Genomic DNA, 22,629 nt, shown 5'->3' on the forward strand with positions numbered 1-22,629 from the left:
CCCTTCTCATTAGGCTTGTCGTGGTTAAGTGAGAGTTCATGCTTGTTACTCTTGGTGATCGCCATCACCTAGACGGCTTGGTGGTGATTGGGAGCTTGGTGATCATCCGACAGAGCTTGTGGATGACCCAACTCAAGTTGTGAGCTGTTGTGGGTGATTCACCGTGATGGAATGTCAAAGAATCAACCCGTAGAGAGCACTTGATCCTTGCACGGATCAAGGGGGAGCTACACCCTTGCACGGGTGCTCCAACGAGGACTAGTGGGGAGTGGCGACTCTCCAATACCTCAGTAAAACATCACCGTGTTCCTTCTTCTCTCTTTACTTTAAGCATTTACTTTGAGCAATTTAATTCTTGTCATTTACATTCATAGAATTGCCATGCTAGAGTAGAATTGGAACATAGGTTGCTAAACTTTTATGCGGTAGATCAATAGAAACATTTTCTAGGCAAAGGGGTTAATTGGGCTAACCATAGGACTTAATTATTGCAAAGAATTTTAAAAGTAGCCCAATTCACCCCCCCTCTTAGGCATCTTGATCCTTTCAATTGGTATCAGAGCCTCGTGCTCACGTATTTAGGCTTAACCGCCTAGAGAAAGATGTCTCATGGGGATGGCCCTCCTATCTTTGAGGGGATGATTTTCCATATTGGAAAATCTGCATGGAGGCGTATTTAGAAGCTCTAGATGTTGGAATACTTAGCCTCACAAGGCTTCCCAAAACCTTGGGATGCTACACACCTACAAGGCGATGAGGTGAATTATGAGAAATGGAATGCAAAGGCTCGAAACACCATCTTTAGAGGCCTTTACAAAGATGTGTTTAACCGGGTGAAGAACCACAAGGACGCCCATGCACTATGGTCGGATGTTTGTGCGCTCCATGAGGGAACAAAGAGTGAGCGTGAGGAACGCTATCATCTTGTCATGAAAAAGCTTAACTCTTTTGAGATGCTTCCTAAAGAATGTGCTAATGAGATGTACTCACGTTTGAATGCTCTTATAGAGGAAGTCAATGGGCTTGGACTCACTTAAATGCAACCATCCGATGTTATAAGAAAAATCTTGAGTGTCCTCCCCATTGATAAATATGGGCATATTGTAACCGTGCTTTATCAAGGTGATCTTTCCACCGCTATACCAACACAAATCTTAGGAAAGATCAATGCTCATGAGATGTACATGCACATCACACCACAAGATGGCTCATCCTCTACTAAGAAGAAAGAAAAAGACTTAGCATTCAAAGCTAGCCAAGAGAAGGGCAAAGCAAGGCTTGAGTATGAGAGCTCAAGTCATGATGAAATTGATGATACAAGTCTTGCTCTCATGGTGAGAAGAACCACCAAGATGCTAAAGAAGCTCAACAAGAGTGACATCAAGTTTGATGGCAAGAAGAAGAAGTTCTTTACTAGCTCTAGAAGGAAGCCAATCTCCAAGATGGATTGCTATAATTGTGAAGAACTTGGTCATCTAGCACACTAATGTACCAAGCCCAAGAAAGACAAGTTCAAGAACAAGTACAAGGGCAAGAAAGATGACTCAAGCAATGAAGAAGAAGATGAGAAGAAGAAAAACAAGCCATACAAGAAGAGAGATGGCAAGAAGAAGGACTTCCACAGGAAGAAGAAAAGTGAAAAGGCATACATCGTCGGTGATTGGCTCACGGACATTGATTCATCTAGTGGCTCATCCGATGATGATAGTGACAACGAGAAGGTGACCGCCATTGTTATTGACTCTTCATCATTTTCACCGCCACCACTGCCATCATCCTCTACACACCTATGCCTTATGGCCAAGGGTGATCGCAAGGTATCAAATGATGATAGTAGTGGTGATGAACATGCTAGCAATGATGCTAGCGATAGTGATGATGATGAATATGAATCACCTTCTTACGATGATCTTGTTAAATTGCTAAATCAATACACTAAGATCATTAGAAAGAGTAGAGCTAAGAATGAAAAACTAGAACTAAGAATGATTCTCTTTTAGCTAAATGTGATATAGCCAAAAAGACTAGTGTTGAGCTTAGAGAAGCAAATGATGCTATATCATCCAAACTCAAGGAGCTCAAATCTTCTAAGAAAGAGCTTAAAGACAATCATGATAAACTTGAGAGGATACACAATGAGCTCGTCACTAGCCACAACATGCTAAAAGAAGAATATACTACTCTTAAGATTAATTATGATAATCTTGTCATTGCTCAAGAATATTTATCCAATGAGCCACATGATGCTACTAACAATGTTGTTAAGATTGATATAGCTACATGATGTGATGATTTGATCATTGAGAGCATTGAGCAAAGTTCTAGTAGCAAGGCCAAGCAAGTGGTTGAGACCGATAGTTATGATGAGTATGTCAAGCTCAAGAATGACAATGAAAAGCTCAAGAAAGATCTTGAAGATATCAAAAGCCACAACACTATTATGCTAAAAAACTCGTGATCATGATGGTGATTTGATTCTTGAAAATGAGAAGCTCAAAGAATAAAACAAGAAGCTCAAGGAAGAGAAAAACAATGATGCACTCAAAGAAGAGAACAAGAAGCTTAAGTTGGAGAAAAAACATCTTAAGATTGGATTGAGCAAGTTCACAAGAGGCAAGCATCTTCAAAGTGAGCTACTAATGAACACCGTCATGAAGATGGATAGAAGTGGCATTGGGTACTTGGCAAACCAAGAGAAGAAGGCTCAAGCTCAACAACAACACAAGTCAAAGCCAAAGCCAAAGCCAAAGAGATGTTTTGAGTGTGGACAAGAAGGTCACTTTGCCCATGAGTGCCAAACTCCACCACCACAACCCTTGCCCAAGCATGCTAGACCTTTTGCCTTCAATGCTCATTACATGCTTAGAAAGGATTGTAGTGGAAAGATGAAAGTCATGTTCTTAGGACCTCCAAACAAGAATAGGCCTAAGAAAATTTAGGTAACAAAGTCACTTGTTGAGAAGGTGAAGGGCCATCAACAAGTTTGGGTTCCTAAAGCTTGATCTCTTGTGTGTAGGTGAACTACAAGACCGGTGGAAGTAATTGGGTTATTGATAGTGGTTGCACACAACATATGACCGGTGATTCTCGTATGTTCACCTCACTAGATGAAGAAGTACATGGACAAGAAAAATCACATTTGGAGATAATTCAAAGGGCAAGGTTAAAGGATTGGACAAAGTGGCAATATCAAATGATCATTCTATCTCAAATGTGCTATATGTTGCTTCATTGAGCTTCAACTTGCTATCCATTGGACAATTGTGTGATCTTAGCTTCCAATGCTTGTTTACGAAGAAGGAAGTTGTTGTATCTAAGAAGGATGATGATCAAGTGATATTCAAAGAATTTAGATACAACAACCTATATCTAGTGGACTTCACCTCTAAAGATGCTAATTTGAAGACTTGCCTATTCACCAAAACAACTCTTGGGTGGCTATGGCATAGAAGACTTGCTCATGTTGGGATGAGCTCACTCAAGAAGCTAATGAAGAATGATTTAGTGAGAGGGTTGAAGCATGTGAAGTTTGAGAAGGACAAGCTTTGTAGTGCATGTCAAGCTGGTAAGCAGGTTGCAAATACTCATCCAACAAAAGCTTTCATGTCAACCACAAGAGTGCTAGAACTCCTTCATATGGACTTATTTGGACCAACAACATACAAGAGTTTGGGAGAAAATCTTTATTGTCTTGTGATTGTTGATGACTATTCAAGATACACATGGGTATTCTTCTTTCATGACAAATCTGAAGTTGCATCATGCTTCAAGAAGTTTTCCAAGAGAGCACAAAATAAATTTGAAGTGAAGCTTAAGAAGATTAGAAGTGATAACGGCAAAGAATTTGACAACACAAACATAGAAGCCTATTGTGAGGAAGTTGGGATCAAGCATGAGGTCTCCGCAACATATACTCCTCAACAAAATGGTGTAGTTGAGAGGAAGAACCAGACATTGATCACTCTTGCAAGAACAATGCTTGATGAGTACAACACTCCCGAAGCTCTATGGACGGAAGCTATCAACACCGCATGCTATGCATCCAACCGCCTATTCCTTCAAAAGTTTCTTGGCAAGACACCTTATGAGTTGCTCAATGGGAAGAAGCCGGACGTCTCCTTCTTTAGGGTGTTTGGTTGCAAATGCTACATCTACAAGAAGCAGCAACACCTAGGAAAGTTTCAAAGATGTTGTGATATTGGTTTTCTTGTTGGTTACTCATCAAAGTCTAAAGCATATAGAGCATTTAATCATGCCACCGACTTGGTTGAAGAAACATATGATGTGGAATTTGATGAATCTAACGGCTCCCAAGGAGCACATGAGAATCTTGATGATGTAGGTGATGAACCATTGAGGGAGGCCATGAAGAATATTCTAGTTGGAGACATCAAGCCTAATAATGATGAAGATGATATACAAGTGATCAATCCACCTTCTTCATCAAGTGTGCCACAAGATGGTGAAAAAGATGGGAGAGTAGAAAATGAAGACACTCATGTCTCCCATGAGCAAATGGTGACACAAGCACATGATGTTGATGCTCCACAACCCTCCCCCCTCAAGTGGTTGATAGAAGAAATTCACCTCTATTACAAGCTCATCCACAAGATCTCATCATAGGGAGTCCATCAAAGGGAGTAATGACTCGTTCTCAAAAGCTTGCTTTATTCATTGAACATCACTCTTTTATCTCTTGTTTTGAGCCTACCAAGGTAGAAGAAGCTCTTCAAGATCTGGATTGGATCAATGCCATGCATGAAGAGTTGAACAACTTCACCTGCAACGAAGTTTAGACTCTTGAAGAGCGACCAAAAGGCGCAAGAGTCATTGGAACAAAGTGGGTGTTCCGCAACAAGCAAGATGATCAAGACATTGTTGTGAGGAACAAGATAAGACTAGTTGCAAAGGGGTTCTCTCAAGTTGAAGGTTTGGATTTTGGAGAGACCTTTGCACCGGTTGCAAGACTAGAAGCCATCCGTATCCTCCTTGCATATGCATTACATCATGAAATGAAACTATATCAAATGGATGTGAAAAGTGCATTTTTAAATGGCTTTATTAATGAACTAGTCTATGTTAATCAACCTCCCGGGTTTGAAGAGCCTAGATATTCTAATCATGTTTATAGGTTGTCCAAGGCATTATATGGGCTTAAGCAAGCCCTAAGAGCTTGGTATGAGCGTCTTTGAGACTTCCTCATTGAGAAGGGCTTCACCATTAGGAAGGTCGACACCACACTATTCACCAAGAAGCTTGATGGACGTATCTTCATTTGCCAAGTGTATGTTGATGATATCATCTTTGGATCATCAAATGAAGATTCTTGCAAAGAGTTTGGTGAATTGATGTCGAAGGAGTTTGAGATGTCAATGATTGGAGAGCTTACATTCTTTCTTGGTTTTCAAGTCAAGCAAATGAGAGAAGGGATTTTCATCTCTCAAGAAAAATATACAAATAATCTTCTCAAGAGATTCAAGATGGATGAATGTAAGCCAATCAAGACACCAATGCCAACTAATGGATATCTTGACCTAGATGAGGGAGGTAACACAGTTGATCAAACTCTCTACCGCTCTATGATTGGTAGCTTGTTATATTTAACCGCATCTAGGTACGACATCATATTTAGTGTGTGTATGTGTGCTAGATTTCAAGCTAATCCTAAGGAAACTCATTTGATTGCCGTTAAAAGAATCCTTAGGTATCTTAAGCACACACCAAGCATTGGCCTTTGGTATCCCAAAGGAGCTATATTTGAATTAGTTGGCTATTCCGATTTAGATTATGCCGGTTGCAAAGTTGATAGAAAAAGCACATCCGGAGGGTGCCATTTACTTGGTAGATCACTTGTGTCTTGGTCCTCCAAGAAACAAAATAGTGTGGCTTTGTCCACCGCTGAAGCAGAATACATTGCCGCGGGTGCTTGTTGTGCATAAATTCTTTATATGAAACAAACTTTGCTAGACTATGGTGTAGTTCTAGAAAAAATACCTCTTTTGTGTGATAATGAAAGTGCAGTAAAACTTGCAAATAATCTGGTTCAACACTCTCACACCAAGCACATAGATATCCATCATCACTTTCTTAGAGATCATGTTGTAAAGAATGATATATCATTAGAAGGTGTAAGGACGGAGGATCAATTGGCGGACATCTTTACTAAACCGCTAGATGAGGCGACTCTTTGTTGATTGCGGAATGAGCTCAATGTGCTTGATTTTAGTAACTTCACTAAAAATGAGCTTGTGTTGTCCCTTGCATTGCATTGTAATATACAACATGTTTACTTTATGGTAATGCTCTTAGGGCTTGTCTAACATGGTTAAGATAACCACCGAAAAGCAAGTGAAGAAGCTTAACCCTAGATCACACTTGACAAGCAACTAGATTTACTTTCATGTATTGCATTGCATATGCATGAATGTTGCTTTATCTTTTATCTTCAATTGCCCTCTTGTTGCCTATTTTCTTAAAAAGAATTATAGCCTAAGGAAAAATATTTTGAAAATTTTGAGGGTTTGAGAGAGGCCACTCACATCAGTCCTAATTGGTGTTTATTTGGATCTCATTGAAGTTGGGACTTGATTGGGAACAGGCAGCACGAAGAACTTTGAAGATTTGCTGGAAAAAGAGTGACCGAACGCTGCACCGGACTCTGATGTCCAGCGCCCGGTCAATTCACACGAGGTGAACCTACTGCGATGGAGTCACCGGACTCTGCTGTTCAACAACTGGTCAGATGGTGGTTTAGCGTCCAGTCGATTGAAGATGAAGGAGACCGGTTGCACTGGACTCTGGCTGCGTCCGGTTAATGGTGATCGGACACGTCCGGTCGCGATTCCAGGGGTTTTGGACCTCTCTGGAATCGACCGGACTCTGGGTGGCAGCATTCGGTCGTTGCCACCGGAGCGTCCGGTCAGTTGAAATTTTGCGGGTTCAGGACTTTTTCTTCGTTTCCTTTTCTGTCTCATCGAGGACTTCTTATAACCCAATCCACCATGCCATTTTGCCTAATCTTCAGCAAGCTCGCCATGCTACCCAGCTCCCTCACCATGCCGCCCAGCTCTTGAGCCATGCCACCCTGCTCCCACGCCCTCGCCGCCGTGCCCACGCACAGCCACGCTAGCGCCACCGCCGTGTCCTGCACCAGCACCGCCGCCGTGCCCGTGCTCTGCTTCAGCGCCGTTGTCGTGCCTTCACTGGAGCTGTGCCATAGCACCAGTCACTCATAGCTCAATAGCGCCACCAGAGCCTTCTCTTGCGCCTACTTTGCCGATCTAGTGCTCACTGCCTCGCCGAAATCCCAACCCTAGCCGATCTGGTGGTTCCCCAATTCATTCCTCTTCTCATCGATTCGACAGTTCGTCAGGTAGCAAGCCCTCATTTCCAATTTCGTATCTATTGCTTGCTTCTTAGGGTTTCGTATCTCTATACATGTTGTAATTATTTATAAATCCGATCTATTCTAACGTGCAGCGAGTCGGTGTTTTTGAGGTCTAAGTGGCTGTTGACAGTCAACTCGGGGCCAAGCTCGCGAGTACGGAATGAGGCCAAGCCTTGGAAGTGATAGTTGGTAGTTGATCTTTGTCAGCGGCAATTATTCTTTTCAGATCCATCAGATGGCTCATGTCAAGAATGTTGGAGGAGGTCCCGGTGATGAGGATCCAAGGCCCCTATCTTGCCAGCCTATAGATGCAAAAGGCAAGGTGACGAAGAAACTAGCGACCAAGAAATGCAAGTATCCTGATGCAGATACAGCAAGAGCTGCTGCAGTTGCAGAGGCCGCAGAGGGCGCAGAGAGAGGAGGTGCTAGGAGTGGTGTTGTTATTGCAGATCAGCTTTCTCCATCTATGAGGGCTGCACTTGAGTAGGTTGAGCGCCATCATGGTGGTCCAGCGGGGACTGTCATGGTTGGAGGACGGTGTGTGGTTATTGATGAGAGTCAGCCTTAGGGGGAGTCACAGCAGCAGCCACAGCCAGCAGAGCAGACCTAGGAGGGAGAGTAGGCCGAGGAGATAGAGCAGGCACCTCAGCCACAGCTTTGCCGCTTTGGTCGTACCCATGCTCCAGTCACACCGAGGGCAGAGACACATCAGAGGGGTTCTCATCCACCGCCTAGACCACAGGGTCCACCTCCAGTGACTCATCTAGATTTGAGGGCCACCATGGCCAAATAGGTGCAGCAGCTCAGATTTGTGGACTTTGAGCAGTGGTTCCTGTCGATGAGGGATGACCGAGCTTTAGAGGGCTTCTACACACCACTGCAGGATTATTTTTATAATGCATATCTTAACAGTGGGGCAGTATTTAGATCTCAGAGGGTGTGCAACATTGAGTCCATTGTAGCAACAGCTGGAGAGCATATTCGCCCTTACCTAGCTTACCTACCAGGGCTGACAGATTTACTTGGACGGATAGGCTTATATGTTCCATCTTGAGTCCGTCAGTTCTATGCTACACTCTATATTGACTCGCAACATAGATTCATTCACTTTGCTTTCAGAGGCAGAGATTATAGGCTGATGAGCTCAAGGGTCAGAGAGATTCTCAGGCTTTAGGAGCAGCCAGTCTGGCTTCATGAGGTTTGAAATGGACAGATAGCGCCTCCCAGATGCCCTCATGGCAGTATGGTGGCCCCTACAGATCTAGTCCGTCATTGCTTCATAGAGCCTTTCGGCGAGGGGTCGAGCAGGACACCCAGTGATCTCACTCCTACTGCTAGAGTGCTTGATGCTATTATGAGGAGGACACTACTTCTGAGGATGGGGTATCACGAGGGCTTGACTCACATGCAGCTATGGCTACTGAAGTCTATGATGTAGGAGACTGTGTTTGACATTTGGGATCTTCTTCTATCAGAGATGGAGGATACTATTATAGAGGGGTTCAGGGGTCACAAGCAACTGCCATATGCTCACTGGATTACTTTCTTGATTCACAGGGCAGTTACTGTGAGGCCACTTGAGATGCTGACAGAGTATAGTGGTGCTACTATAGAGTTCCCTACATACAACATGACTCAGATGATCCGCTATAGTGCAGTAAGGACTCCTAGCTAGTCGTGCTGTTGTCCAGACATGCTAGAGACTACAGCCTAGTAGGATGAGACCATCAGGGGTATAACAGCTACAGAGGAGGAACAACTTGATGCTCAGTAGGAGGGGATGGTCGAGAGCGACCCCAGTGACAACTTAGATGATGACTACCGTGATATCCCTTAGATGCCTCCACGATGACATGACCATGAGGCCGGTAGCTCCAGTTCAGCTCCACCTGCACCACAGACAGACCCCGCTCTACTTGCCATACTTGAGCAGATGAGGCAGGACCAGGCTCGCCATGCTCAGGAGGCCGCTGCTACATTTGCATAGTTTCAGACTTGGCAGGATGAGTTCCAACGACAACAGCTGGCGATCCAGCAGCAGTAGCAGGCTATATAGCAGCAGCGGCAGGCCATGCATAAGTAGTAGCTTCTCATGCAGCAGCAGCTACTTGGGTTTATACAGCATGTTGTGACAGCTATTGGGGCTCCACCACCACAGCCTTTACCCTAGCTTGGTCAGCCTACTACCACTTCTATGACTCTAGCTTTATAGCCCAGTGGGCTTCAAAGTCAGGCTCGCCATGCACAGGAGACCGCTGCTACATTTGCATAGTTTCAGACTCAGTAGGATGAGTTCTAGCGACAGCAGCTGGTGATTCAGTAGCAGTAGCAGGGTATACAGCAGCGGCAATAGGCCATGCATCAATAGTAGCTTCTCGTGCAGCAGCAGCTACTTGGGTTTATGCAGCATGTTGTGATAGCTATTGGGGCTCCACCGCCACAGCCTTCACCCCAGCTTGGTCAGCCTGCCACCACTTCTATGACTCCAGCTTTATAGCCCAGTGGGCTTCAGAGTCAGGGACCGCCAGTGCCACAATTTCCTTCACCTGCAGAACAGGTGTCCTAGTGGTTTGCTTCGCCAGTACCAACCCCGCAATTCACTCCGCTTCATACAGGCTTTACTCCGCCTCAGAGTTTGTCAGTGCTCACCCTAGTTTCCAGGAGCCTTGGTGCTTTATTCAGTAAGTTGATAGGGCAGCTGACTCCGCCAGAGCTACATGTCCTAGGTCATTCCATAGTTGCACCTATTATCGGGACTACAGAGACGCTCCCTTCTTTAGTTGCATCATCAGAGCTACCTGCTACAGTCATGCCTGCAGAGTCTCAGGATGCATCTATCCCTGATCCGACCCAGACCGCTTCAGCATCGCTGCTAGCTATAGAGGGTCAGACTGCTTAGAGCTTAGGATCAGATGATGATGGCACACAGTTCTAGCTCGTTCCTCGCACCTCAGCGCCTGACTCGTCCGCTGCAGCCCCGCCGACCGACCCTTAGGTTTTGGTGTTTGACGCCAAAGGGGGAGAGGGATCGAGTATGTTAGTCTTAGGGGGAGCGATACTTTTAGGGGGATTCTATCTATTAGCTTATAGCTTATCTATTATATTTGGAGTTTTATGTGTTATACATTATACTATTATGCATTGAACCACTTAAGTGTGATCGTAATCGTGATATCAATGTGATCGTGATATTTACGTGATATGTGACATGTGTGCTCTCTACTTTGAATTATTTATATGTCATATCTCTTGTGTTATGCTCATTTGCTTTGCTTCTGCGTTTAACTCTGATGCAAATGCGCTTTATTACTTGTACTCATGCTTATTTCATACCTTTGGAGTACATTATGTTGGCTTGGGTCATATAAGCTTGCCTAACTCTTTCGTTCTTATTGACAAAAGCTTATATGATCCAAGTATGTTAAAAACCTCAACTCTTTCACATACTTGAGGTGGTATTGTCATCAATCACCAAAAAGGGGGAGATTGAAAGCATCTAGGCCCCTAGTTGGTTTCAGTGATTAATGACAATACGTGATTACTGTGACTAACGTGTGTTTTGTAGAGGCAATTAAGTTAGGTCACAGTAATAGAGATCATTTGGGCTATCATGGTGGTCATGCCCCTACGATGGAAATCGTTTCAATTTTCAAAGGATGGACGACAAGGTTAAGGATGGACTAGTTCTAAGTATTGTTTGGTGTTGAGGAGACACTTAAAGTAGTTTAGGACTTTGTTTTTCCTTTGGCCATACTATTAAGGGGGGTATGGATGGGTAGCTTGACCTAGGTGAGTCTAGTGGGTTAGGTGTGGTGCACACTTGCTAAATCTAGCACTAGGTAGCTCCTAAAAAGCCCTTAGATCTATTGGAGCAAACTTCATTCACGTATGATCGAGAGTTGGAAGTGAATGGAGGGTCAAATGCTGACCGAACGCTGGTTTCGGAGTGAACGGACACTGGCGCAGAGTCCGGTCAGTTCATTTGATCAAGGTGAAATCGTTTGGCATGATCGGATGCTGAGAGGTGACCCAACGTCCGGTCGACTCCAGTAAGGTTCCAGAGAGGGAAAATCATGATCGGATGCGTCCAGTCAGTGCTGACTGGACGCTGTCCAGCGTCTGGTCACAACTTAAACACTGGAGTTTGAGGAGAACTGACCAGAGCATCTGGTCAACATGAAAGTTGGCAAAATCGGGCTCGAGGTGCTTCCCTGGGGGCACCGCCCCTACCTGTCCGGTGGCACCGCCACCCCTAGGGCGGTGCCCACCTGGCCTTAGTTTTGAGTAGCAGAGAAGGGGGTGGCACCGCCCTGACCGGTGTACACCGCCCCTGGCACGGCGGCGCTCCACTAGGGTGTGTCCGGTGCCACCACCCCATTTCTCCTGAGGCTGGCAAAATTGTGTTGCAGAACCACTCGAAATAGCATGCTTTCGGAGGCACTCGTCTTCCACTAGACACTAAGCACCCCAAAAGTTAGCTACACCGAACGGTTCCGTCGACCACACCCCAAGGGAGAACTCAAACAATCCATGCTTTTCCTCTAGGATCCAATAATGAGAACGAGTTTACAATACTTAGTCCATTTCATACAACAAGAGTTCTCAGAAATACATTATTACAATACCAAATTTAGAGTGCGCAATTTAAACAGCGGAATTAAAATAAACATCTATCGATAAGATACAAGGATCCTGCTGTGCCCACCAGAAGAATCCTCCACACAACAGCTACTCCTCAAGCTGCACCCGCAATAGGATAAATAAACCCTGAGTACACAATGTACTCACAAGACTTACCCGACTAGTGGGAATAATTTCCTGACTCCAAAGGATATGATAAGCTTTATGGTTTGCTGGGTTTCTTTTTTGCAAAAAGCATTACTAGTAGTGAATCCTTATGTATGTATTTTATTAGCAGTCATGATTAGTTCATTAGCTAACCATTCTATGTAAGCACCTATTCTACTTTCAAGCAAAAGTTGAGCAATTAGACCCATTCATTCCCTTTCATCTTCCAGTTCTTACTACGGTGCTAGATCATAGACAAGTCGTACCGTATCACACGGTGATTCATGAACCAATGTATTCTAGCTAGGTACCCTAAAACATACACACCGCTTGTACCCCAGGCATAAGCAAGACCAACCCACCACTCTCCTATCAAGGGGTCTAGGTCCCCGTCCAAACTTGGACTCCAAACCCCCACTCCTGAGTCCTAGACTCAGTGTGGTGCTTAGACCTCCACCATCCCCACCTCCAATCAGTCGGTCTAGAAAGAGCTGGAACCCACGACAAGAGAGCAACGAGCCTTCCCGCTCCCATACTCAAGTATGTGTTCAGGATAATAAGTCTGTGACCTGACTAGAATCTAATGCAACGGCCGATCCTTAATCGACACGGACATGAAAAACAATGTAACCAAGCTATGCCCCGTTGGCCATGGGACGCAACCCATTACACCCACCAATAACCGTACCATATCCCTACCCGGTATCCATTTCCTTTCACCATTTTATCATGAGAGTAATAATAATAATCACCTATTGTGATTAACGATAGGTTACTCACGCTACCAAAAAACCTAACCATAGCAGCTACCCGACCTAAGCTAGTAGGACTCATGGGTAGGTTTATATATGCATGTAGTTTGAATATAAATCCTATAACGTAAATACACATCATATATATATATATATATATATATATATATATATATATATATATATATATATATATATATATATATATATAGTGATCATTCAAAATAAGGGTTATGCACCGGGGCTTGCCTTGGACAGGCGGGTTGTTAGCTATGTCAGTCGCCGGTGGCTTTGAGGCTTCCTCTGGTACGAAGATCTCCTCATACTCCTCGATCACCTCCTTGTACTCGTGCTCACCCATGGTCACAAACTCCAACAACTCGTTCTCTACATGCATGCAATGACGGTGCAACTCTCAGTATTAAAGCAACAGCAACTCTTAAAATAAGAATACACCTACCATGCCGCTAAGCTAACTCTAATGACTAAGATACTGAGCTAATCATCATTCCCATCAAACCAGCAGGGTTTCACCTAACAAGTGCTACTTAACAACTAAAATATATTCTTACTCTTATTAACGATTTACTATATACTAAAACATGGAGTACTTAGCTACCATATTTCTCAACCTATTCTAAGGCTACAAAAATTACAGCGAGCACATAATAATACAATGAATCTACTTTAAAATTTTTATGGTCAAAGCTATTACCAATTTGACACAAAAATTCCTACAAATACTAATCTAAATAATACTAAACACTTGCAAATGATTTAATAAGCCTTAGCATCAACTAAGACCTGCATCATCTACTCATACCATCATATAGACAATATTTTTAGGAACCCAACAAAATATATTTCACAATTATTGGAAACCTATGTGAATTGATATTAATTTTTAAAATTCAGCCCAGAATGTAAAATCTAAAACTATTTCTGATTCCTTAAGAAAAAGAAAAATGAACTCTCATTCTCGGCCCACCACCACGCAAACCGCGCGGACGTGGCCCACCATGAGACGGCCCACGACGGGGTGACCCTCACGTGCGTGCTGCCAACTTTGCAAAAACACCCCTACACTACAGACAAATCAACCTAGGGTCTGCAGCACTATTCCCCAAGAGAGAAGCTATGCAAAAAAGGACCTCACAACTATCATATTTTACCACGACCAAGTCCTTAGGCACCCCTACGCGCGCCAGCACGGCGAGCATGGCAATGGCCGACCAACTAAGGCACGCAGTGGCCTCGTTAGTGGACCGACCTACATCTACGGTACTAGCGCCTACACTAGATGAAGTTACAGGAGCAGCGGAGCTTGCGAGGGCGGTGTCCACGGTGAGCGGTCACGTGTGACGGTGGCGTGGCCGTACCATCCATCCTAGACCACTGCATAGCTATTGGCTAGCGCGTGAGCAACCCCAACTTACCCAGGTCATGGCTGTGGTGATGGTTGAGGAAACGGTCAGCGGATAAGGGCTGGCCGCGTGTGACCAGAGGGGTGCGGAGGCGCTCCGAGATGGCGCAGCCACATCAGTAGCTACAACAAGGCGGTAGAGGTGCAAGCGAGGTGCGCAGGGTGAAGTGGAGGTAGAGGCAAAGCTCATGAGGCAGGTGGATTGTCGTGGTGTGGTGCGGTGGGTGATTGCCCTCGTCCACGACCGAGCCCAACCTTAATGGCACAGTGGAGGGAAAACTCCAAAATTGGAGCTTGATAGGGCTCGGTTAGGACCGTACGTGGACTTGGCGCGTAGCTAGGTTCCTTAATTGACATCTGGCACAAGTAATTGTATAGAGATCGACCGGGCGCTGTAGGATCAGCTTCGATGCGATGCAGCCTTGTCTGCCCGCCTTCATTGGTGATGATGGCTCGGCATCGACAGTTTCCATTGAATGGAAGATTACAAGGGTGAGATGGTAACCAGATGCACATGTGGCGTAGAGCGAGCCCAGCAACGCGTGGAAACTCTATGTCGCCTCGAGGAGCGGCTGGTCGCTTGCGAGGACACACACGTGTGTGGGTGTCATAGGGGTGCTACTAGACAACATGGCACCACTGTAGAACGTGTGCGTTGATGTGGTTATAGGCTCGACCATGTGCTGCTGTAGCATCACGAGCGGGACGGCAACAAGGCAGTGGGACCCGAGGAGGGCGGTGGGAACAGCAGCGGCAGCATTGCGGCATGGCTGCATGACGGCCAGGCATAAGTGAGCGGAGGGCACGGCGGCTTGCGGTTGGTGGCTAGAGGCGTGACCACCGCAGCCAGGCTATGGCAGCAGCAGCTGGCCATCGTGGCCACGTGCGCATGCGCCCAGCGCACCGATGTCGCAACGTCGGGTTTGGATGGCCTGGTGACCGCGCCCAACATGTGAAGACGACCCGAGTTCATATTATGCATGGATTTTAAAGCGTTCAAAACGTCTAAACTGTTGATCCAATCCCCGAACCACTTTTGCTATACCTTAGAGGGTATATTAGGCTACTAAAACAAGCCATAACACTACCCTACTCCTTAACCCAATTTCTCTACAAAAATTGCTAAACATCACAATGCCTAACCTTCCAAAAGTTCATGAAATTTTCTCAGTGTTAAATGGATTTCTATTTCTAGTTGCACTTTTATGCTATTGAATATAATACTTAACAACATTATCTCTCAACACCAAGTATTTCATTGTCATCTACAAATCTCACATTTCAAACTTTATTAAGGTGTCACATATATGTTTTATAGCGTTTTTGTTCAATAAAAATTAGTTAACATCTCTACTTACTAACTTTATAAATCATGAATTAACCTTTTGTTTTACGTCTTTACGACTCGTTTAAGTTACAATGCTTTACCTGTTTTATCACAACACATGCAATATCACTTAAGTATGATGCTCATGACATGTTTTAGCAAGTGATTCACTATGTACTTCGAGGTTGCCACCTCCTAGACGGCTTGGTGGTGGTCTCCGTCGAAGCACACAAAAAAGATTGTGTGGTGCTCTAGAAAAGTGATTGTGAGCTACGAAGAGCAACTCTAGTTGAGCGTGTTATTGAGCTACCCTCACTTGGTCCGTGGGTTCTTACGGCGCCCAACGTGTGGGTTTAGTGTGGTGCCAATTAGCCGCCGAACCACAAAGTGAACGGTCGACATAACGAGGACTAGCTTGGTGGCAACCAAGTGAACCTCAGGATAAAAATCACCGTGTCATCCTTGTCTCCCCGTTGGTTTGCATTCCCCTTTACACAAGCTTGTATTTTATTTCATATATTGTGCTTGTGTAGTTGCTCTCATAATTAGTCAGCTTGTGTAGCTTGCTAGTTACTTTCTTGCTTGTGTAGCATAGAAGTAGCTTCCTTGCATGACTAATTTGGGTTGAGTAGTCTTGTTAGTTGCATTGATTAGTTTATGTAGCTAAGTAATTTGCGCTCTCTAAATTGACTTGAGTAGCCTTGTTATTGAGCATTGCTAGTGAGCTTAGGAGCTTTGTGCTTTTGCTTACTAGATTGTGTAGGAGCTCTCCCGGTTGCTTGAGTACTAGTTGCATAGGTTTGTGTGACCTTGCTAATAGAATTGATTAGGTGAGCTCTAGCTAGCCCGACACCTTTGTTGCCTAATTAGGATCTTTATAACGTACTTGTGAACTTAAATAGAGGGGTGTAGTTTTGGCTAGACCGATAGTTTTACTTCTGCATTTATCTCGGTTAGCCGGCGCGTTTAATTTTAGAAAGGACTATTCACTCCCCTCTAGTCCAATATTTCGACCCTACACCACTTCTCAGCCAGTTCCGGCAGCGCCCCAATGCCTTCATCGTTGCCTCCGATCATCGCCACGCTAACCCGATTGAGGTTGGTGGGCTATCTCTATTACGCCCCCACTCTTGTGCCACCCAACCACTGACTCTATCGACTGCCTTTATGCTAACCTGGCGAAGGTCATCGGGCTATATTCGTTGTGCTCCCGCCCTTGTCCCGCCCATCTGCCTTCTACTACTGCTCGACCAGCGACGATCCTGCACCCGCCAACACTAGCGGGACATCTTTCTCCCCACCAATCCTTCTAACCCCGTCGGATTTAGATAAGCCCCGAAACCCTAATCCTAACCCGAACATTGCCGCACTTAGAGAGTAGGCCTTGAATCACTCTAAAAAATAATAGTGTGTGTTTCTCATTTGACATCATCAAATACTAATTAAGTCAGTATCGCATCAATCTCTTGTGTAATCATCAGCTCTCCACGCGCGAGATCCTAATCGCCGTACGAACTGTTAGGTTATGGGTGCCAAGGCACGTGTCTTATAATAATTAGATAAAATATCTCATGAATGCCAATTATTCAGCTCCATGAGTCTAGTCTCAGTGGAAGTTTCATCCACGTTTAATAAGCTGCCACGTAGGCATTTTTTATGATGTGGCACCATATTTAAGAAAAGGGAGAATAAATGAGTTTCATGGGGATGAAACTCTCCAGACACGGTTACCAACTCGCAATGAGGAATTAAGTATCTGTGAAGCCATAAAATGAAACTATACACTAGGAGTGGTTGTTTCATTCAAGTTTCATTGCATTCTATTTGACGTGGCATTCTTAAAAAAACAACGCTATTAAACTTCTCACTTCTCACTTCTCACTGGAGACTGGCCTGAGTCACGTCGAGCTAACGGCCTCGTTCGCTGGTCTGAAACTTGGCTGAAACTAATTGAAAAATACTGTTCTGCCTGAATTGTTGTGAGAGAAAAACATTGTTTTAGCTGAAAAAAGAAGTCGAACGGGCCGAATATGGGATAAGCAGGGCCAACATTTGGAGACACGACTGTGGATTTGTTTTTTTTTTTTTTAAAGCAGCCATTGCCCGCTGGCATGGCTCTCCCTCTTCCTTCACCCGCAAATTGTTCCCGTTTCCTCGTGATCCGTGTGACTCCGTGAGGCGAGACCGCAAGAGTATCAGCGGAAACGTCGAAAGCAACACGGCAGCAGCTAGCTACAGGCCGGCCCGTGGTACGTTGCGCATACGCGCGGTGGGAGAGCCCAATCAATTGGTACAGTCCGTCCGTCCGTTGGCGATCGCGGGAGAGGAAGTGAGGCGAGGGTGGCGGTGCGCCGTCGGGAGATCCGAACGGCGTGGCATGATTTGGCGGTTAAATGCGGGAAATGGTGGTTGGGTGCCCGGCCGGCCTGCCGATGGGCGCGGCCGCGGCGACGGGGCGGGCCGCGCGCGGACATGGACACATGTGTGCGTGAGAGCGCCAGTAGCCCAGTAGATTTGTTGCCAGAGGAGACGAGCAGGAGCAGCAGAGGGGAGCTGTTCCATCAATGCGGCCGGGAGATGGATGGAGCGCGCGAGGGGGCGGATCGGGCGGGCCTCTCGCCTCCTCCTCTCGCACTCGCTGGACAGCGAATCAATGACGGATTGGATGGATGGTCGACGCTCCAGAGCATGCGGTGGGTTGTCGACAGGGAAATGGAGCCGTGCGCTTTGTTGGGGTTCATTAAGGGGTCGGTAAGGGGTTCAACACGCACGCCAAGACGGCCTCCAAGGAGGAATCCATATGAACATTTAAACCCAAAATAGACAGCAGAGACTCAAAATCAGTTTCCAACGGAGCATCTATACAGGAGACCTATTTTAAGTTACCTGAGAGACACAACCCAAATATGGACATCCTCTCTTCTGGAAATATATTTGTAGAAATAATTTTCTTTTGGATCTTGTTGTTGGAGAAAATACCAAATATGTATTGAACCTTTTGTCTTTAGCGTTACCTAAAGACGAATGCGTCTTATATTTTGGGTGCCGTTAGAGATAGCCTAAACACGTGGGTTTTGGAGGGAGCGTACCGTACGTACGTTAATTAACCTGTCCTCGGTCCTTCGAATCGACACGTGGTCTGTGCACCGTGTACGATGACGCTGACGTTGTGCGTCGATACGATCTCTCTCTGACGGTGAGCAGAGCAGGGTCAGGCTCTGGCTTTCCATTTCCGCGCTGCCCGGCTCTTGAATCGACAAGGCATGATCTCCTCAGATTCGCTGTGCTAACCATACACAGACACTCCTGCTAGCCTGGGGTCTGTCTCGTCGTCGTTCGTACACCCGCCGCTCGTCCTCGCCTCGCCCTGGACGCGGACGCGTGATGGTTTGCAAGGGCCGCAATCGCGCGATGATTGCAAACCTAACTGAACCAACAACCAACTTGTCAGGCGCGCTATCGCCATGTTGAAACTTGCTAATGCAACCTCAAGTGATTCCATGTCCCTCTCGCACAGCATTGGAGGAGCACCCATCAACACCACCGGGATGGATGGATGGTGTACTGCCTCCTGACTCGCGAGTTGCAACCACCAAATCGACAGTCGCTGCTCACCTCTCCACCAATCGACGGACCGTCCAGCCGGTCCACCCGACAGCTGTCGCAGGTTGCGTCACCTCTATCAGATTCAGAGCAGAAGGACGACGATTTCCTCTCCTGTTCAGAATAACCACTCGGACAGATGTTAGGCAAGCAGTGTCACACAGGACCTATACCACTTTGGGTAGACCACCAAATGTCCAAATAGGCATGTAACTTCCCTCAATCATATTTCTGTAAACAGCAATGTGTAACAGTACAGATCTAACAAATTTCAAGCTTTCGCTATGGAGTTGTAGCAGTACTTCACAACAGCTTGCTTCCCTTCATTCAAGGTCTGTTTTAATTGATCGCGCAACAGGGCGAGTTGCAAAATTTGTGGGCACAGCATAACACCAACAAAATTTGAGTTCCGTGTTTAATAGAATTATTCAGTTAATCCATCTATATTCTGATAGGCAAAGGCCAAATACTGTTTAAACTATCCACCATATATTATATATATTTGCATACAGCCATACAGGAAAAGTAGCATCGACGGTTTGCTCACACAGAAACCTTTTGAAGCATTGCTGACAGTGAATATTTGTTTCTCCGATAACTAACCAGTGATATCGAGATCTGGACTTAACAATGATTGACTAAAATAAATCAAATAGCCATATGGCTGCTGAAAGTAAAAAGGAAGATCGTAAAAATGCTTCATAGAAGCATTTCATATATCTGTCTTACTGGGTAAGTCATCCAAATATCAAAGCTACCAGGACACGTGTAGATTAGCTAAGAGCTTTAGATCCTTACAAGCAAAACATAAGTATACTTCTGCTCAAACCAAAACATAATTTTGCCGTGCATCTACTTAAGAGCTACAAGTCACAGTAATTGTAGAAAACAAAACTTGAACGACTTTAAATAGGGGTTATACCATTCATATAAACAACTCCAATCAGTGACTATCTTCCTTTGGCTTCTCCTTGGGGACCGTTGAGTCAAGTTTCTTTGCAGTTGGAGCTGCTTCTTTTGCAGACCTGCAATGTTATTTGATATAACTTAGGAAGTAAATAAAGTGTGGAAATCATCCTTTTACTCAGTAGCAGCAGAAAACATGAAGTACCAGTTTAAGGTCAAAAGAAAAAACCATAATGAAGATTTGCTCCATGCTACTGCAAAAGATATCAATTGTTTCTGATGCAAAAGCTACCTCACACAACAACTACACAACAGTAGGATAAGACTCACTCAGATACAACTTCACCAGTATAACATAGCTGGTCTTTTCTTTTCCGGACTGATTCAAACGACTCTAGGTATTCATTTCATTTCAGTTCATTTCAAACAACTCTAGGTATAAGTTAAACAGATTGCTGGAATTCAATATATACTTGCAGTGGCACTAGTTAATACTCCCTCCGTTCTAATTTATAGGTCGTTTTGGTTTTCTAGATACACAATTTTTATTATGTATATCTAGACATATCGTATTTCTAGGTGCATAGCAAAAGCTATGTACCTAGAAAAGCCAAAATGATCTACATTTTGGGACAGAGGGTGGTGTACTGATATTGTATACACACATGTTGGTGTATTCAGATTTCAGTGCAATGTTATGTACGTATTCCAGGTGCATATTGGAAATGTCCCAAAATAGAAATAAAGAAATCAGAAGCTTCTACATAATTATATATTCTCAGAAAATTGTAATATGAGTAAGTATTTTTTTCTGTAAGTGCCAACATGTACATAATATCGTTTGTTGATTTGTCCGGGAAGGCAGGAACAAAGGGTGGATCAAAGCCTTGGCTAGCCCAAGCTGTGCCCATCCTGAATTGAGCCAAACAAAGCCCAAACCTAACCAATACCCATCATATCTGTGGTGTAATTCAAGCTACTTGTTTAACTGGACGGCTACCGCTATTTGGATGCAAGTGGCCAAAAACGTGTCTCACCAAATGAAGGACCAATAGCTTAGTATTGTTAGAATACTGCAGAATCACAAATATGATGAAATCGCAAAAATCATCCCATGAATTTGATAGGGAAAAATCTTTGGCATCGGACAACAAATAAACTCTGCAGATTACGAAAAGACTCCCCACATCAAATCTTCTGATGTGCAATGTTTGCTAAAACGCACAGATCAGAATTCTAAGGCCTTGTTTGGATGCATGTGTATCCACCTCAATCCACATGTGTTGGAGTGGAATGGAATGAAATTTAGTTCAATTCCACTCCAATCCACTTCAACACACGTGAATTGAGATGAATACATGTGTATCCAAACAAGACCTAAGCTGTTATACATCTAAAACCCAACAGTGAGATGTGATATGCTTCCAATAGACCAAACAGATTCTCCAATGATCCACCACTTAAATAACCTTCGCATAATTGCCTAGCGAATGAGAAACAATCACACTATAATCCACCACTCAGAACAGCCATTCGAAATTTTTGACCGTCCAACAGGACGAATTAATTCAAATCGCTCTTTATCTCTCTACTGTTGCCATCTGAGTAACTCGATTGATATCTCGACCGTTCATAGAATCCGGAGCAAGTTAACCCCTCATCCCATCTAAATAACACGGTAAGAACAGCGCCAAGCAAGAAGGAGGGATGGGGCCGGCGCACGGCACCACAAGCAACTTACTTGGACGCGGCGGAGGCCGTGTCATCCTCGAGCCACTGCCGGAGCTGGCGCGCGTTGCGGCGGAAGAGGGCGCCAGACCTGCGGATGTCGGTGGTGAAGAGGAGCACCCCCGCGCCGACCACGGCCACCGTAACGATGAAGTTGGTCAGCGCCATCGCTCTCTCGCTCTGCCGTCGAGATCAGGGGTGTTCCTGCCGCCGGCGGCGCTGACACCGGTGCGTGACGGCTGCTACCCGTGGAAGGCCGTATCTTCTGGGATCCCGGAAGGAATTGTGCTCTTCACTGTGATATTGGGCCGGCGTGGCCTTGCGATTTTCTTCATGGGGCTGTTGAACCCAAGGCCCATTATGTTGGCTAACCAACGCAGTGAAATCTGGGATCACGTTGGCCCAGGCCTTGTTTGGGCTCTCGGAGATATCCTGTCCAAAAAGTGAGTGCATTCGCCGTGGAAATAAGCTAACAAAATGCACCGTGGAAATAAATAAAAACCATTGCTATAAGGTCCCCAAATCTTCAGAAAAAATAGTGAAAAAATAAATTTTGTGTATAAATTTTTTCATTATAAAATTTAGTTATTTTCAGCTTTGTAATCAGTATTGATAAGAATAAGAAACAATTAGTGAACAATGCAAAATCATTATTCCCTATATATACGTGACCCCATTTCTCAAAAAAAAATGTAGCTCTACTGAAATTTAGTTT

General features: G+C 44.8%; 1 protein-coding gene across 1 annotated transcript; it reads right to left on the reverse strand.

Moving 5' to 3' along the window:
• Window positions 1–19,862: 19,862 nt before the first annotated feature.
• On the reverse strand, window positions 19,863–22,194 carry LOC136475755 (uncharacterized). The gene is made up of 2 exons (XM_066473348.1): window positions 21,928–22,194; window positions 19,863–20,305 (listed from the first exon to the last, which is right to left on the reverse strand). Exons 1-2 carry the CDS (start codon window positions 22,080–22,082, stop codon window positions 20,224–20,226), a joined length of 237 nt encoding a protein of 78 aa, XP_066329445.1. The 5' UTR covers window positions 22,083–22,194; the 3' UTR covers window positions 19,863–20,223.
• Between the last annotated feature and the right edge of the window lie 435 nt (window positions 22,195–22,629).

This window comes from Miscanthus floridulus, chromosome 1, assembly GCF_019320115.1.
Source record: "Miscanthus floridulus cultivar M001 chromosome 1, ASM1932011v1, whole genome shotgun sequence".
In the NCBI taxonomy this organism is placed as follows: domain Eukaryota; kingdom Viridiplantae; phylum Streptophyta; class Magnoliopsida; order Poales; family Poaceae; genus Miscanthus; species Miscanthus floridulus.